This window comes from Anolis carolinensis, chromosome 2 (assembly GCF_035594765.1).
Source record: "Anolis carolinensis isolate JA03-04 chromosome 2, rAnoCar3.1.pri, whole genome shotgun sequence".
Taxonomy (NCBI): Eukaryota; Metazoa; Chordata; class Lepidosauria; order Squamata; family Dactyloidae; genus Anolis; species Anolis carolinensis.
In genome coordinates, this window is record NC_085842.1 from 22,832,066 (window position 1) to 22,848,799 (window position 16,734).

Below are 16,734 nucleotides of genomic sequence, written 5' to 3' on the forward strand. Positions count from 1 at the left end.
TTTCCATCAGATAGTTTCTGTGCAAAGGAGACTTCAGAATTATTTTTTTTATCCAGTCCATATGCTTTCTACTTCCGCAAAATGTTTTTTTTTGTTTCAAGAACTCATTTCTTTTAGCAGTTGTGCCTGTGCTTTGGAGTGTTGGAACTCTAATTTCAGAACCAGTTCACTGCTTACGTGAACTTCTGTAGGGCATCAGGTTGCTTTGTTTATGTGAACGTCAGGTTGGCTACTGTAGTAATCCAAATAATATGTCAGTGTAACTGAGTTGATGTTTTGTTTCCTACTGACATTTACATGCTGCCTTTCCTCCAACAAAGTTGAGGCCACACACATGGATGTAGTAACAACCTTCCGAGAAAAGTTAAGTTGGAAAGAAAGAGACTAACAAGATAACCCAGTCAGTTTTATAGTTTATTGGAAAATTCAACCTGGGTCTCGTTGGTTCTTTACAGGTATAGTAATTTTTGGAAAATGGAAATCTCCATAACCTTTTGGAGATTTTATGATCTTTGGAAAGGCATGACCGTATTAGAAGTCATTACCTTTTGAAAAATGATACCTTTTGGGAAAAAGCATGACCTGTTAAGAGTCATAACCTTTTGGGAAAATGGTATTCATGCAAAGCAATCAGGTTTCTCAGCTGTTAAACTGATGTCCTCTTTGAACTGTTAGGGACAAAATATGCCAATGCACAAACATATATATTCAGCAGTTTCAGAAGTGTTCCTTTTTAGTAGGCCAAAAACATCTACTCTCCCTTAAAATATATATGCATTTAAATCATGCTCTCAAGAGACAAAAATAAGCAGACTTCTTTAAATGTAACATAGTTGGTTTACTCACAAACTTCATGTATTCAGCATACAGGTACTTTGCTTATCAATCCAGTTACAAAAAGGATTTGAAGTAGTTTCCCTGTGTAGATAACACAGGGCATCATTCTTAGTATTAATACTTCATAGTCCAAAGCATCTCTGTTCTGAGAGTCTAATAGAGTCTCTGTCTAGTCCGAAGGTCCAGTAGAGTCTGATGGCTTCTGTACAGCATTCTGTTCCTAGAGACTTCTAAAGGCATACTGTTCCTACTGGTGCCTGAAAGCAAACTGTTCCCACAAAGTCTAAAAACATACTGTTTCTAAAATGGAGTTTGAGTCCTGAACAAGCCCAGATCTGATCACATGGTCTGCAGCCCCTCCCACAACATAGAGTTAAGGAAAACTTCAAACCAATATACACATATACAGTACAGTAAGCAATCTGAATTATATACATAACAAATGACTAGTGGAGGCATGAAGAAGGTTGCTATTTCCAACAGTAATCTAGTCATAGAGACACAGAGTTGGAAGAACAACCCCATTCAACCAAGCAGAACTACACAATCAAAGCATTCCCAACAGATGACCAACCTGCCTCTGCTTAAAAGCCTTCAGAGGAGGAGACTCCACTACATTCCCAGGCAGCATATTCCACTGTTCTAGTCTAGAAAGTCATAGGTGCCTCAGATTCAGATCTGATCCAAGATATTTTGGGGCTTGGGGTAGAGGAGCAAATGGTACGTTACATGTCTCTCAGAGCATTGTAGGTTAACCAATTGAACACTAGAGTCAAGAAATCTTATGAAAGTCCCTTCCTTTTTGTATAAGTCAAAACACAGTTATAATTAACTAGAAAATAGACAATATATTGCTTTTTGATTGCATCCAAAATCTGTTGCCACATTCTGACTAATAGTTGGAACATGGCCATACAGCCCGGAAAACAGACAACAGCCCTGTGATCCCGGCCATGAAAGCCTTTGACAACAGATTGGGATTCTGTTGGCCAGGGTTCAAATCCTTGTTTGGCCAAGGAAACTAACTGATCTTGAAGAAGTCTCATTCTCGTAACTCCAGAGGGAGGTAAAGGCAAAACCCCATCTGAACAAGTCTTGTCAAGAAAATCCTGTGATAGTTTCACATTAGGATCACCATAAGAATTGAAGACACTAAACAATCAAAATTCTCTGTTATTTTCAGACTAACACAGAGAAAAAAGAACTTGAGAAATCATCCAAAATGTTCACAACTGTTTTATTTGTCCCCTTTCTTCTTGATTTTAGCCCCAGCATCAGCAGCAGAGAAGCCCAGCCTAGGTGGTATCTCAGTCTTGGAAGTGACTGACAATGCTGCACGCCTTTCCTGGAGCGTTGCCACCGGGACTTTTGACTCTTTTTTAATCCAGTATAAAGACGCTGAAGGCAAACTGAAGTCACTGCCTTTGAATGGGGACTTGCGGGAAGCCATCATCTCTGAGCTGGTACCATCCCGAAAATACAAATTCAACCTCTATGGACTTGTGGGCCGCAAGCGTCATGGCCCTGTTTCCACAGAAGCTGTCACAGGTGAGCGGCACATTTCCTGAAAGTTTAATGTGTTTTTTATTTTGAACTTCAACTCCCAGAAGCCTCAGCAAGCATAACTAATGTCCAGGAATGGTGGTCAAATCATCTAGAGAACTTATTATTACAGCTTTAAATGATAACCTAACACTATACTATAAAAGAATCTTTTGACAAGATTTCTTTAGAGGAGGGTCTACCATTACCTTCTGAAGTTGACATACCCAAGGCCAGTCAGTGGGTTTTGTGTCTCTGATTTGAATCCTGTTCCTGTAGTCCACTTCCCAGACTGCCGCCCCATGCTTTAGTACTTTTTAATTTCTTATCATCATTCCTTTTTGTTGTCTCTCTTTCCCACCACAGTAAAGCCAGAGAAGAGACTGACTGCTCCGCCAGGCTTGGGAGAACTCTCTGCCTCCGACATCACCAGCGATTCTGTCCATCTGTCCTGGAGTGTCCCCTCTGGCAGCTTTGACTCCTTTGTGATCCAGTTCAAGGATGCTGAAGGCAGGCCGCAAGTGATTCCCGCAGAAGGGGACGTCCGCGAAGTCACAATCCCCAGCCTGGCTCCATCCCGCAAATATCGCTTCAACCTCTATGGTATCTCCAATCGCAAACGTCTCGGTCCTGCCACCACGGATGTCACCACAGGTTAGCATTGGAACAAATGCAAATATTATTGCATTTATTCACAGGAAGCCATCTCTCATTTTCCCTTCTGATTGGAGTAACAAATACATAATGAAGTCGTATTTCAGATATCCTAATCAAATTTTCTCTCCTCTTATAGCAAGCAATGTTTTTCCAGTTACTCCTTAATATTACAGTTGGGGAGCAGCTTCAAAAGCGTCTTGACAAGAATTATTCAAGTTATGTTCCTTTCATTTTCACAAGTTCTGTTCTTTTTCTTCTCCTCCTCACTCTTTTTCCTTTTTTCTTTTACCATTTTCTTCTTTCCCTTCCTCCTTTTCCCTTTTCCCCTTCCTTCTCTTTTTTCTTCTTATCTGTTTCCTCCACCTCATTTTTGTTGTTCTTTTCCCTTTTTTCTTCTTCTCCCCCTCCTTCTTTACCTGCTCCTCTTCCTTTTTTTTTCTTGTTCTTTTCATCTTCCTTCCTCCTTCCTTTCCCTTTCCTCCTCAATCTTTCACTGCTTCTTGTGCCCATTGCAATTGTGTTGTTGTAGCTGTTGTAGCATGCATTCAAATCATTCTAGACTTATAGTGACCCTGTGATGAACACATCACTGGGTTTTCTGAGGTGGAAAGTGTGCAAATTGCGAAAGGTCACCCAGTGGGTTTGGATGACTGAGTTCCCACAGACATAGTCTAAAAGCCTTAATGTATACGTGTGGCATAACCAAGATATCTCAAGAACTCTTGAAGCATGCTTAACAGTTTCCATTTCATTTTATTTCATACTTGCACATAGCACCACGGGAAGAAGAGACCACGCCAGAAGCTGTCCTTGGTGACCTGTCTGTCTCAGATACCACCAGCGACTCCATCCGTCTCATATGGAGCGTCCCCATAGGCAACTTTGACTCTTTCTTAATCCAGTACCAAGATTCAGAGGGCAACGATCAGTCCCTGCCTGTGAACCAGGATTTCCGTGAGGCCACTATTGCCAATTTGACTCCTTCCCAAAGATACAGGTTTAACCTCTATGGCATCTCTGGCTCTCAGCACCTGGGACCTGTTTCTGCTGATGCCGTTACAGGTTAGAAGCTTAAAGGGCCAACATCTTTTCTGGGAGGATGGAGTGCTCATTCTTTTCATCCTAAAATCTCTTAGCCTCTTGAAGACCATCTATTTGAGTGGTGCTACAGAGTGTTGGATCGGGGTTGTGGTCAGCCTACACACTACTGAACTAAACTAGCTGCAAGCTTGTTTTGCTTTCACAACTCAAGTTTATCATACAAGGCAGGTAAATCTCAATTACAGCAGGACAACAGCTTCTTTGTTTTGGATTCACCAAACGATGTCGCTTCTCTCCCTGTAAAAGTGTCCTGGAAAGTATTTCCTTTGCAAACACACATAATTCAGTAATTATATCCTACTAGCTGTACCCAGCCACACATTGCTGTGGCCCAGTCTGGTTCAATGGGAAAGAAAGGATAGAGAATCGTGTTATATTCCTGCTGGGAGAGGCCATAAGCCTCTTCCAGGGAGCGACTCCAATGCCGCCTCCTCACTATTATTGAAAATATGGCATTACTCGTACTAATGAAACAATCAGGGCTAGCTAACACCTCCCAACAAAGGATTCCCCTAAGCAGGAAGAAGCCAGGCTTTGAAGCTGTAAAGTTATTCAATGCTAATCAAGGTGGCCAATTGCAGCATTCACACTTGCCTCAAGCAGAAAAGAGTTCTTTCTCCCACCCTGGACATCATTCCACAGATATATTTAAATTATTATTTAATTTTATTATACTATAATACAGTTATAATATGATATTATAATATAACAATTATAATAATAACTTGCCAAGCTGAACTGAGTAAGTAGTGAGGAGGCAGGCCTTGTCATCCTTTGCCAGTTGCTAAAGGGAGAAGACTGCTTGGCCATTGCTAGCACTGTTGCTAAGGGGAGGAGCCATCTGCTATGGCAGTTGCTAAGGGAGGAGGAGACTGATTGGCCGTTGCTAAGGGGCATGGTTTTACCTGTCTCAGGTGTGATAGGTTTGTGGTAGTTGGTATTTGAATACTTTAAAATACTTGCCCATTCGAAAAATAAGTTGTGTCTGAATTTTGTAGCAATTGGGGAAGTAGTTTGGGAGATATGAGGTCCCCACAAACGGACATTACATTTTTATTTATATAGATTGTAAAAGGAACGCCTTCCAATGGTTTCCCACCAGGAAAACAGGGGAAAAGGAGCAACTGCATAGGATATGTCCAGGGCAAAGATCTTGTTGTCCTGCTGTAATTGTGATTTTCCTGCCTTGTGTGATAAACTCCCAAAGGCGCTAAGAAGAATTGCAGCTCTATCAAGGAGCCAAGGGAAGTGTGATACTACTAAGAAGCTGAAGAAAGAGAAGTTATATTATGGAACCAAGAAACTCGAGTTCTTTTAAGAAGCAAAAGGAAAAGACGTTCTCTTAAAGGACCAGGGGAATTGCAGTCCTGATCAGGGACCACTTTGACCAGGGACCACTCTCCAACATTAGTTCCAAAAGGGTTACAAATCAGTTTTTGATCAACTTTAGATTTGGTTTGGTTATTTGGGGTGCTGATTTAGACAATTGCATTGGACAGACCACATCAGATCAAATTTCTGATACAAAACATTTGCCATCCAGTAGTTGCCATCTGCTCACCCACAGAAAATCAGATTTAATAATCTAGAGCTGATGTGGTCTATTCAATGCACTTTTCTGAATCAGCACCTCAAATAACCCCAGGAACAGGCCTAAAAACAAAGGCACTAACGTGCCGCCGCTTCCAGGCACAACATGGAGCGGCTCTGCTCAGAGGGAGGGAGGGAAAAGGAGAAGCAGCACTCAGGAGGCTTGTTGTTGCATCTTTCCTGGATAGTCAGCCTCTCCCCTCCCAACATTCCCATTGCCTCGGCACTATAAGAGGGTTTCGCGAGACCAGTCACTCTTGTTGCAACAGTGCCGTAACAGTGAGTCTGCGGACCATATTTTAGTTCTTAGGGACCACTTGTGGTCCATGGACCACAGGTTGGGCACTGCTGTGTTAAGAATGTGTTTCCATTTGTTTAAACAATGTGATTATGATGAGACAACAGATGGATATAATAAAGTCCCAAGAAGCCAGGAAACTGCACTTCTGCTAAGGATCAGGGGTGATGCAGTTTTCTTTAGGATTACAGTGTCAATTTTTAGGCAGGAGAACTACAATCTGTTATGGAACTAGAGGAGCTCTCTATGTTATAGAATCATGGGAGTTGTAGTTTGGTGGTGCATCAGCCTAAAGACCTTTTAAAACTACTACCATGGTTTGATAACATTGAGCAAAGGCTCTTAAACATATGCCAAATTGTATTACTTCTGCAGTGTAGATGCACCAAAAATTGCTAGAAACAGGGAAGGCTATGTTGTTAGAACTTCTCTTTCTTTAGCCATTTGGTATTGCTTTCAATGATTCCTCCAAGATTAGGCCTTTTTAATAAACTGGATGAAATGGACAACCCTAGATGTGCCCAATGGTGCTGACTCCTGTTGTTCTTTGTTGGTTTGTTTCCCCCGGCCTAATGCAACAGCTGCTAAGGAAACTAAGAAAGAAAGACCAGGAGATACGGTATCTGTTCAGCCTACTTTGGGGGAGCTCTCAGCCTCTGACGTCACCAGTGATTCCGTCCTCCTCTCCTGGACTGTCCCCACTGGGAATTTTGACTCCTTCCTGATCCAGTACAAGGACGCACAGGGCAAGACCCAGGCACAGCCCATAGAGGGGGACTTCCGTGAGGCCACCATCCCTAATCTCAGTCCTTCTCGCAGATACAAGTTCAACCTCTACGGAATCTCTGGGCGCAAGCGATCCAGCCCCATCTCCACTGAGGCCACAACAGGTCAGCAGGAGAAGTCCATGTAGCTGGAGTCTCTCCAGAAATTTTGCTCCCAAATTCTTTACAGGGCAGCACTGGCATGAGAAGCAATCACCCATTGTTGTCTTGATCTTCAGAGTCCCAATCCAACATTTAAAGCACTACACCATACAGTACCATCCCTGTGTTTGTAGTATGGATACTTGTGGTATCAATTGTCCACATCTTCCAACATGACTGTTGGGTAGCCCTGTACAACCTGTGGCCTTCCAGTTGTTTTGGGCTTCAGTTTCCAGAATTCCTGACCATAGGACAAGCTGGCTAGGGCCTCTGTGAGTTGGAGACCCAAACACCTGGAGGACCACAGGCCTTCTCTATGGTATTCTTGGGCTTGAACTTTGTCAAACTTTTTCAGCCACAGAGCCCTTTTTGAAGTAAAAGTTTCTCATGGCACTCCTACAAATGTTTATATATTATATTATATATACTGTATTATATATATAATGTATATATATATATCAGTATATACATTATATATATATAAAATATAATGTATATATATCAAAAGGAGCCCCTGGTGGCGCAGTGGATTAAACCCTGAGTTACTGAACTTGCTGACTGAAAGGTTGGCGGTTCGATTCCAGAGAATGGAGTGAGCTCCCGTTGTTAGCCCCAGCTTCTGCCAACCTAGCAGTTCAAAAAAATGAAAATGTGAGTAGATTAATAGGTACTGCTCTGGTGGGAAGGCAACAGCGCTCCATGCAGTCATGCCAGCCACATGACCTTGGAGGTGTCTATGGACAATACTTCAGCTTAGAAATGAAGATGAGCCCCAACCCCCAGAGTTAGACACAACTAGACTTAATGTCAGGGGAAAATCTTTACCTTTACCTATATGATATATTGTATTATATATAATGTACATGTATCAGGCATGACCAAACGTTTTGATGTATTGAGTTTCAGAATTTGACAGCCAGGCTGGGTCTGTGGCAGATGAATGGAGAGAGTTTGTGTGAACTAATTTGGAAAAAAATGAATTATAGGCACACTGCACATATCTCATTTGTAGTGCAAAAAAGGAAAGAAAGAACAATACAATATTTAAGATGAAAGCCATTTTAACTCTAAGATTCTATGATTACAACTGGACTGGAAATCGTCCATTTCAATTTATGCAAATTCTGGGATCACGCATGGATACAGGAGCTGTACTTTACTATTATTTATTTATTTACTTACAGTACAGTAGAGTTTACTTAATACAGTAGAGTCTCACTTATCCAACATAAACGGGCCGGCAGAATGTTGGATAAGCAAATATGTTGGATAATAAGGAGGGATTAAGGAAAAGCCTATTAAACATCAAATTACATTATGATTTCACAAATTAAGCACCAAAACAACATGTTTTACAACAAATTTGACAGAAAAAGCAGTTCAATACACAGCAGTGTTATGTAGTAATTACTGTATTTACGAATTTAGCACCAAAACATCACAATGTATTGAAAAGACTGACTACAAAAACATTGACTACTAAAAGGCAGACTGTGTTGGATAATCCAGAATGTTGGATAAGTGAATGTTGGATAAGTGAGACTCTACTGTATTTATATTCAGGGCAGATCACAGAACACAGATATTGCAAACATTCAATGCCGATTATAAAAATGACAAGACAGACAACAGATAGAGGTATATATAGGCTTTCCCATCTTTCGGCATCTTCTGAGGCTGTGCTCGGTTCCGGCCACCAGGGGTGCTGTTGTTCCATCTCCCTACCAAAGAGTTTGCTTTGTTCATAAACTTCCTCCTTTTTTCTGATCGAACGCCGAGTCAAAATACTTCCCCGCTTTAATGCAGTTCCTATTTATCCACTCACATTTGTTTTCGAATTGCTAGGTAGGCAGAATCTGGGCTAAAGGTCAGGAGCTCACCCTGACCCAGGCTTTGAACTCTCAACCTTCCAATTGGCAAGATTTATTGCAGCTTGGTGATTAACCTGCAGTGCTAAAGCCCGGCCCACTAGATCTCACTCAAACCAGTAAAACAATTTCTGCTCGTCCATGTCTCTCCACCCGTTCTCCCCAGTATGTTTGAGGTTCTGCACACTAACCTCCCTCTCTCTGTATTTGTGTGTCGTTAGCTTCCACGCCAGGCTCACCAGAGGCTGAGAGAGGGACTGCTGCTCAGCCCAGCCTGGGAAAGCTCTCGGTCTCTGATGTCACCAACAATTCTCTCCGTCTCTCCTGGACTGTCCACACTGGAAGCTTTGACTCTTTCCTAGTGCAGTACAAGGATGCAGAAGGAAAAGCCCAAGCATTGCCTGTGGGAGGGGATGCCCGTGAAGTCATCATCCCCAGCTTGGCTCATTCCCACAGATACAAGTTCAACCTCTACGGGGTCTCTGGACGCAAGCGGTCAAGCCCCCTCACCACCGAAGCCACAACAGGTCAGCATCCACAGCAACAGAAAACGCAGTCTACTCTACAGTGTCTTCAGAAATTTTTCTTCCCATTTTAACTTCTTTGTTTCCTTAAAGGACAGCGTGGGACTATCAGAAGTGTTGGCGTAGCACTTGTATTAATTTAATTATTAACAGTCCTTCCTGTGGCGTGAAGGAACATCTGTCTTTTGGTTTCTTTTTCTCATCTATCTCTTGCATTTTCCCCCATGTTCATGGCTTAATTTTTCACTTCCTTTTTTATCCATCAGCTTGAGACCGATTCAGACAAATGTTTGGCTTGCAATAATATGTTTCTCTCCCTTTCTGGATCACAGCCTGCTTTTTTGCCAGTGAGATGAAGGAAACTGGTTCCAGCCAACCACATTACAGAGCAATAAATATCGAGTTAATCTGTGACCTGCTGCACAGGATTTAGCCATCTTTGCTCCTGTTCTGGAGATGTCAGTTATTTTTCCAGGGCTTAAATTGCAACATATGGTTGCAAGCAAAATACTGTCTTTCCATATCAGATTTATTAATCTGTAGAGACAGTCAGCCATAAGCGTTTGTTGCCCACCCGATTTTATTCCTGTTTTCAAATAGTCCCAAAATTCAATTTCTGAAGATGTTCATGAAAATTGAAAATACAGTATTTACAGTATTTATATTCCGCCCTTCTCACCCCGAAGGGGACTCAGGGCAGATCACATTATATACATATAGAGCAAACATTCAATGCCCATATACACATAGAACCGAGACAGAGACAGACTCAGAGGCAATTTAACCTTCTCCTGAGGGGATGTTCAATTCTGGCCACAGGGGGGAGCAGCTGCTTCATCATCCACTGTGACGGCACTTCCTCATTCCAACATTGTAAATTAGTTAAATTTGCCTCCCCACTTTATAAGTGGTATCTTATTTCCTACTTGATAGATGCAACTATCTTTCGGGTTGCTAGGTCAGCAACGAGCAGGGGCTATTTTTTATTTTTTTAATTGACGGGTGCTCACCCCGCCACGGGCTGGCCTCGAACTCATGACCTCATGGTCAGAGTGATTTATTGCAGCAGGCTGCTCACCAGCCTGCGCCACAGCCACAGTATGACCACCAAAACCACAGTAGATCCATCCAGAGACTGCTTATACACAACTTTGAATAATAGTGAACCCTATTGAAAAAAAAGACTTCTGGTCCAAATATACCATAGATTTGTGCTGGATGACTTGGAACATGCCTAGAGAAGATTTATCTGGTTGGAGATGCAATAATGAAACTGCAGGTGCTAGGTCCTGTGGATACTGGTTGTATTATATCTATTGCTATGTTAAAGAAAAGTTCTGAGCTTGGAAACGTTTGATCATGTGACGTGTTTTGGATTCTCCCAGCCAATATGGCAACAGCAGGCTGAGTGGATTCTGGGAAGTATAGTTGAAATTCCAAGCTCTGTTTCTAACATTTCCTAACCCTAATACTTTTGGGTGATCCATAGCATAGTACTATATGGGGCTTTTTTGTCATGTAAGAAGCTACTTGAGAACATACTACAAGTCACTTCTGGTGGGAGAGAATTGGCCGTCTACAGAGACGTTGCCCAGGGGATGCCCGGATGTGTTACCATCCTGCTAGGAGGAAAGCTAGATTTGACAAACGGGAGCTCTCCCCAACTCCCGGATTCAAACCATCAACCTTCAGATCAGCAACCCAACCTTCAGGTCAGCAGTCCAGCCAGCACAAGGGTTTAACCCATTGGGCAACACTGCTCCCTTACAATATGAGTGAAACCAAAGAACTGTTTCCACTAGTGTTCCTCCCTTTTTATTTACACTACTCCCATTTTATTTATTCCACGCCCAGCATCATTTATGAAGGAGGTTGTCAAAGTGTGGTCTATGGGCTGCAGATAGTCCCTCAGGACAATATTAATGAGTCCCATCACTCCTTAGAGATCATTTTCTCCATGCCATTTCTTGACCTGAAACTGAAATGATCAGGAATGGGGGAAAAATGTGATAATAATGCCCACCACCCATAACCTAAAGAATATTTGGAGACAAACAAGATATTTTTATGTCAGTTAGGAATGAAGCGGCTTACTAAGCTCCAACATTCACTCTCTTATGATTTAGGAACTGCACAGACTGACCCTTTAAGAACTGGCTTCACCAGTCACTTTTCTTTCTCTTCTTTCACTCCTGAATACAGCTTCGCAGGAGAGTGAGGATCCGACCCCTGTCCATCACAGCCTGGGAGAGCTCTCCCTTTCGGATGTCACCAACAATTCTGTCCGTCTCTCCTGGACCATTCCCACCGGGAGCTTTGACTCTTTTCAAGTGCAATACAAGGATGCTGGAGGCAAATTTCAAGCCTTGCCGGTGAAGGGGGACTCCCGTGAGGTTGTCATCCCCAACCTTGTTCCTTCCCACAGATACAAGTTCAACCTCTATGGAGTTGCCGACCGTAAACGCTTAGGTCCGGTCTCTATTGACGCCATTACAGGTCAGCAGCAGAAATCTCCATGTGGTTTCGAAAATTGCATCCCCATTATAGCAGCTCTAGCTTTCTCTTTCAGAGTCCGGAAGCATTCATGTGAGGACCAATGCCTTTCATATCTTCCAAAATTTCACATATGTGCCAAACAGAATTAGAATATGGTCAAGATGACAAAAGTTATTAACGAGGCAGAAAAGACAAGCTAGCAATTTGCTTTTGCTAGAGTACTGGAAAGGGAAGAAGTCTGCTGCCTTCTATCTTCTCCCTGGGTTAACTGTGCAAAATTTTTTTTTGCATTTGCAGCAATTGAAGTATGCTAAGAACTAAAAGGCAAAGTGGGAGGACAGAGGAAAAACTGTTGGTAATAATAATCATATACTTTATTTATATTCCGCTCTATCTCCCTGAGGGGACTCAGGGCAGATTGCACAACATATATATGGCAAACATTTAATGCTGTTATACAATTAACAAAGGCAGACAATACAGAAACAGAGGTAAAGGCTTTTCCCATCTTTTCCATTTCCGGCATCTGGAGGCTGTGCTCAATTCTGACTAGTGCGGGGAGGGGGCTGCTGTCACTCCATCTTCCATGACGAGGAGCTTTGCCATCCTTAGATGTCCTTCCAGTTCAATTGCTGGCATGTCCTTATGGGCGCCTTTTATTACCTCCCCGCTTAAAGCGGTACCTATTTATCTACCCAAATTTCTGTTTCGATCTGCTAGGTAGGAAGGGAGTTGGAGCTGATGGCAGGTGCTCACCCCATCCTGGGCTTGAACTGCCAATCTTTCAATTGGCAGGATTTTCTGCAGCTTAGTGGTTTAACCCACTGTGCTAAGCTCAGATATGGAGAAACACACACATACACACACACATATACATAATTTTTATTATTATTTATTCACCCACTTTTTCTCTCCACAAGGAGACAAAATATTTCTCATTGGGACAGATATGTTTAAATACCGTATATACTTGAAGATCTATTTCTCTCTTCTCCCTACCAGTGTTTTCTTTTGCAAACCCTCCCTTGCTCTTAATCAAGGGAATGTTTTGCAAAGAGAAAGACACCCTTGCAAGTCAGGAAGAAGAAAAATATATATTCATTAATCTTATGAAAGCATTTTCCCCTGAAAATTTGTTAACCTCTCCTACAAATATATAGGCATTAACCCCTTGCAAGTTTTGCCATCTCTATGTACCTTTATATGTGCATCTATCTATATACATTAATTTTATATATGAATTTCCCCTCATATGTTTGCAGGTCTTTGCAAATCCTTTATACATATAGATCCATGTACCTGTGTACCTTTATACATATAGATCCATGTAGCCATACATATACATTATTTTTATATATGAATTTACCCTCATATGTTTGCAAGTCTCTGCAAATATCTATATAAAGAGAGATGTCTGGATAGATATGAATATATTCTTACCTACCTATATATAGGGCTTGCAAATATTACGGGGGGGGGGGGGGGAGATGCACACACACACACATACACACACAGAGGGGATTTGCAAATGTTTCAGGGGAAAATGCATATGTGAAATTAGTATCTGTAATTATAGATCTATATCTAGCTCTGTATTGTTTATATAAGCATTGAATGTTTGCCTGTTACTATGTTGGAAGCCGGCCTGAGTTCCCATGGGGAGATAGGGTGGGATCCAAATGAAGTTTTTATTATTATTATTATTATTATTATTATTATTATTAGGTTATTGTTGATACCATATTGTTTTTGTTGCCCCTACTTTTCCACTTATAGAGCTAGTTTATTGTATTTCTTTGAAATATGAAATATTCCAAAACATTTAACCTACTGATGCCTCGATTAATGAAATTTTATTGGCATCTATTTTTATTTTGAAATTTACCCATAGCTGCTGCATTTCCCACCCTTGGCTTATACTCGAGTCAATAAGTTATTCCAGTTTTTTTGTGGTAAAATTAGGTGCCTCGGCTTATATCCGAGTCGGCTTATACTCGAGTATATACAGTAATTGTTAATTGGAACTAGGTCCACATTTATGTGCAAGCTTAAAGTAGAATTTAGAAGCTCAGATTTGTGAAGAACCTTTATATACAAAAACAAAACATTCCTGAAGAATACCTGAACAGTGCTCTTTTTGGTAACGCAGTGGGATTCAATGCCTAGAAGCCCCAATATATCTTAATGCAGCCCTATCGAGGACCGTTTTATGTGCTTAAGGCAATTCATTGCTTTGTTTCAGGACTTTGGAGTATCATCTGTCTTCATTTCAGCTTGTGTCTCTTCAGCTAAATATAATAACAGAATTGACAAAGAGCTCATAATTTTTCTCTCTCCTTTTCTTCATTTGCTAGAATTAAGTGAAAATTTCTGATGCAGTGTCCATTCTAAGGAAAAGAGCCCAGCCAATGTATTGAGGAACAGGCCTAAACTTTAAATTTATGCTTGTGTTTTTGTTTTGTTTTTTGCTAGGACGGTGGCAGGAAAGAATGCTGTTGTCTTTTTACTATTTTTACTATTGCTTTCCCTGTTTTAGCTTCAGTTTCCCAGGAGAGTGAGGAGGAGACTGCTGTTCAGCCCAGCCTGGGAGAGCTCTCTGTTTCTGATATCACCACCGATTCTGTCCGTCTCTCCTGGACCGTCCGTACTGGGAGCTTTGATTCTTTCCTAGTGCATTACAAAGATGCCAAAGGCAAACCCCAATCATTGCCAGTGGAAGGGGATGCCCGTGAGGTCATTGTCCCCAACCTGGTTCCTTCCCGCAGATACAAGTTCAACCTCTATGGAGTCTCTGGACGCAAACGTTCAGGTCCCTTCTCCATTGATGCCACTACAGGTCAGCAACAGGAAACTAAAGCAGGGTGGAATGGATCTAAAACAGTGGGTCTAAAGCAGGGGTCCTCAAACTTTTAAAGCAGAGGGCCGGTCCACAATCCTTCAGACTGTTGAGGGGCCGAATTATCATTAAAAAAAAAAAAACCTGAACAAATTCCTATGCACACTGCATATGTCTTATTTGTAGTGCAAAAACAACAACAACAACGAAAGAAAAATACAATATTAAAAAATAAAAACAATTTTAACCAACTCAAACCGATCAGGATTTCAATGGGAAGTGTGGACCTGCTTCTGGCCAACACGATAGTCAAGTTAATTAGGATTATTGTTGTTCTGTGCCTTCAAATCATTTCAGATTTTGGGCGAGCCTAAGTCAAAAATTTATTTATTTATTATTTATTTATTTACTACATTTATATCCTGTCCTTCTCACCCCGAAGGGGACTCAGAGCGACTTACAATTTATATGTATATATAATACAATATATTATTAGCATAGAACAATATTAGCATTATATATTACTATATTGAATTATACCACTAACTGTAATATTATTAGTAATATTACATGTAATATATAATATATAATTATTATTATACTATATTATTATTAGTATTACATAGTATTACATTATAATATTACTATCAATATTATATGTATTATATTATTAAAACTGATATAAAAATATTATATTATAAAACTGAGGGCAGGGGCCAGGTAAATGACCTTGGAGGGCCGCATCCGGTCCCCGGGCCTTAGTTTGGGGACCCTTGGTCTAAAGCATGCCCCAAATTCTCCCGTGCTTCCTAGAGTACATTTGGCAGATTTTTAGGGAGTGGAGTGTTGGATACAACTCTACAGTCTTTTATAGTTTCCAATCCCTATTTTAAGTACAGTAGAGTCTCACTTATCCAAGCTAAACGGGCCGGCAGAAGCTTGGATAAGCGAATATCTTGGATAATAAGGAGGGATTAAGGAAAAGCCTATTAAACATCAAATTAGGTTATAATTTTACAAATTAAGCACTAAAACATCATGTTATACAACAAATTTGACAGAAAAAGTAGTTCAATACGCAGTAAAGCTATGTTGTAATTACTGTATTTATGAAGTTATCACCAAAATATCACGATACATTGAAAACATTGACTACAAAAATGGCTTGGATAATCCAGAGGCTTGGATAAGTGAGACTCTACTGTAGTGAGTATTGTTGCACTTTCAACAGTACCATCTTTTTCTGAGACGCTGAATAGATACAGTATTAAGACACCAGATCTCACCTTATCTGGAAGCTAAGGAGGGTTGGCTATGGTTAGTACAGTAGAGTCTCACTTATCCAAGCTAAACAGGCCGGCAGAACCTTGGATAAGCGAAAATCTTGGATAAATAGGAGGGATTAAGGAAAAGCCTATTAAACATCAAATTAGGTTATGATTTTACAAATTAAGCACCAAAACATCATGTTTTACAACAAATTTGACAGAAAAAGTAGTTTAATACGCAGTCATGTTATGTTGTAATTACTGTATTTACGAATTTAGCACCAAAATATCACGATATATTGAAAACATTGACTACAAAAATGCCTTGGATAATCCAGAACCTTGGATAAGCAAGTCTTGGATAAGTGAGACTCTACTGTACTTCAGTGGAAGACCACCAAGGAATAGCCAGTGCTGTAAGCCATGTTTAAGAAGAAGAAACTGGTAAAATTACTGAGTTTTCCTTGCCTAAGAAAACCCTTTGACATTCATGAGATCAGCATAAGTTGATAGGCAACTTGAAGACACACACACAGAATCAGTACATCATATACACTCTTGTCAAAGCAGAATAAGGAAGCGGGTTAGTTGGCTAGTGTTTGCATTATTTCCATCTGATATCTGAAGCAAATTAAGTATGCTTCAGTTTCCCTTCAATTTGCTTGTCAATGTCTTTGTAGAGTTTTCTTAGGTAAGGAAAACTCAAAGGTGCTTTTTGGCTAGTTCCTTTCTTTGAAATATAGTCTACAGAGCCTAGTATTTATTGGTGAATGTGCTTCAGGTACTAACCA

At 40.8% G+C, this 16,734-nt stretch overlaps 1 protein-coding gene across 9 annotated transcripts in view; it reads left to right on the plus strand.

Annotated features, from left to right (window-relative positions):
- The window catches only part of tnxb (tenascin XB), a 155,015-nt gene that overhangs the window by 70,673 nt on the left and 67,608 nt on the right, over positions 1–16,734 (plus strand). For 5 of the 9 annotated variants that reach the window (XM_062973574.1, XM_062973569.1, XM_062973565.1 and 2 more), the window contains 7 exons: positions 2,104–2,385; positions 2,746–3,033; positions 3,811–4,098; positions 6,607–6,915; positions 9,041–9,346; positions 11,546–11,839; positions 14,376–14,675. In XM_062973574.1, coding sequence (XP_062829644.1) covers positions 2,104–2,385; positions 2,746–3,033; positions 3,811–4,098; positions 6,607–6,915; positions 9,041–9,346; positions 11,546–11,839; positions 14,376–14,675 — 2,067 coding nt within the window. The remainder of the gene's footprint in view (positions 1–2,103; positions 2,386–2,745; positions 3,034–3,810; positions 4,099–6,606; positions 6,916–9,040; positions 9,347–11,545; positions 11,840–14,375; positions 14,676–16,734) is intronic. The other 4 variants (XM_062973567.1, XM_062973568.1, XM_062973571.1 and 1 more) reach the window with 4 other exon arrangements.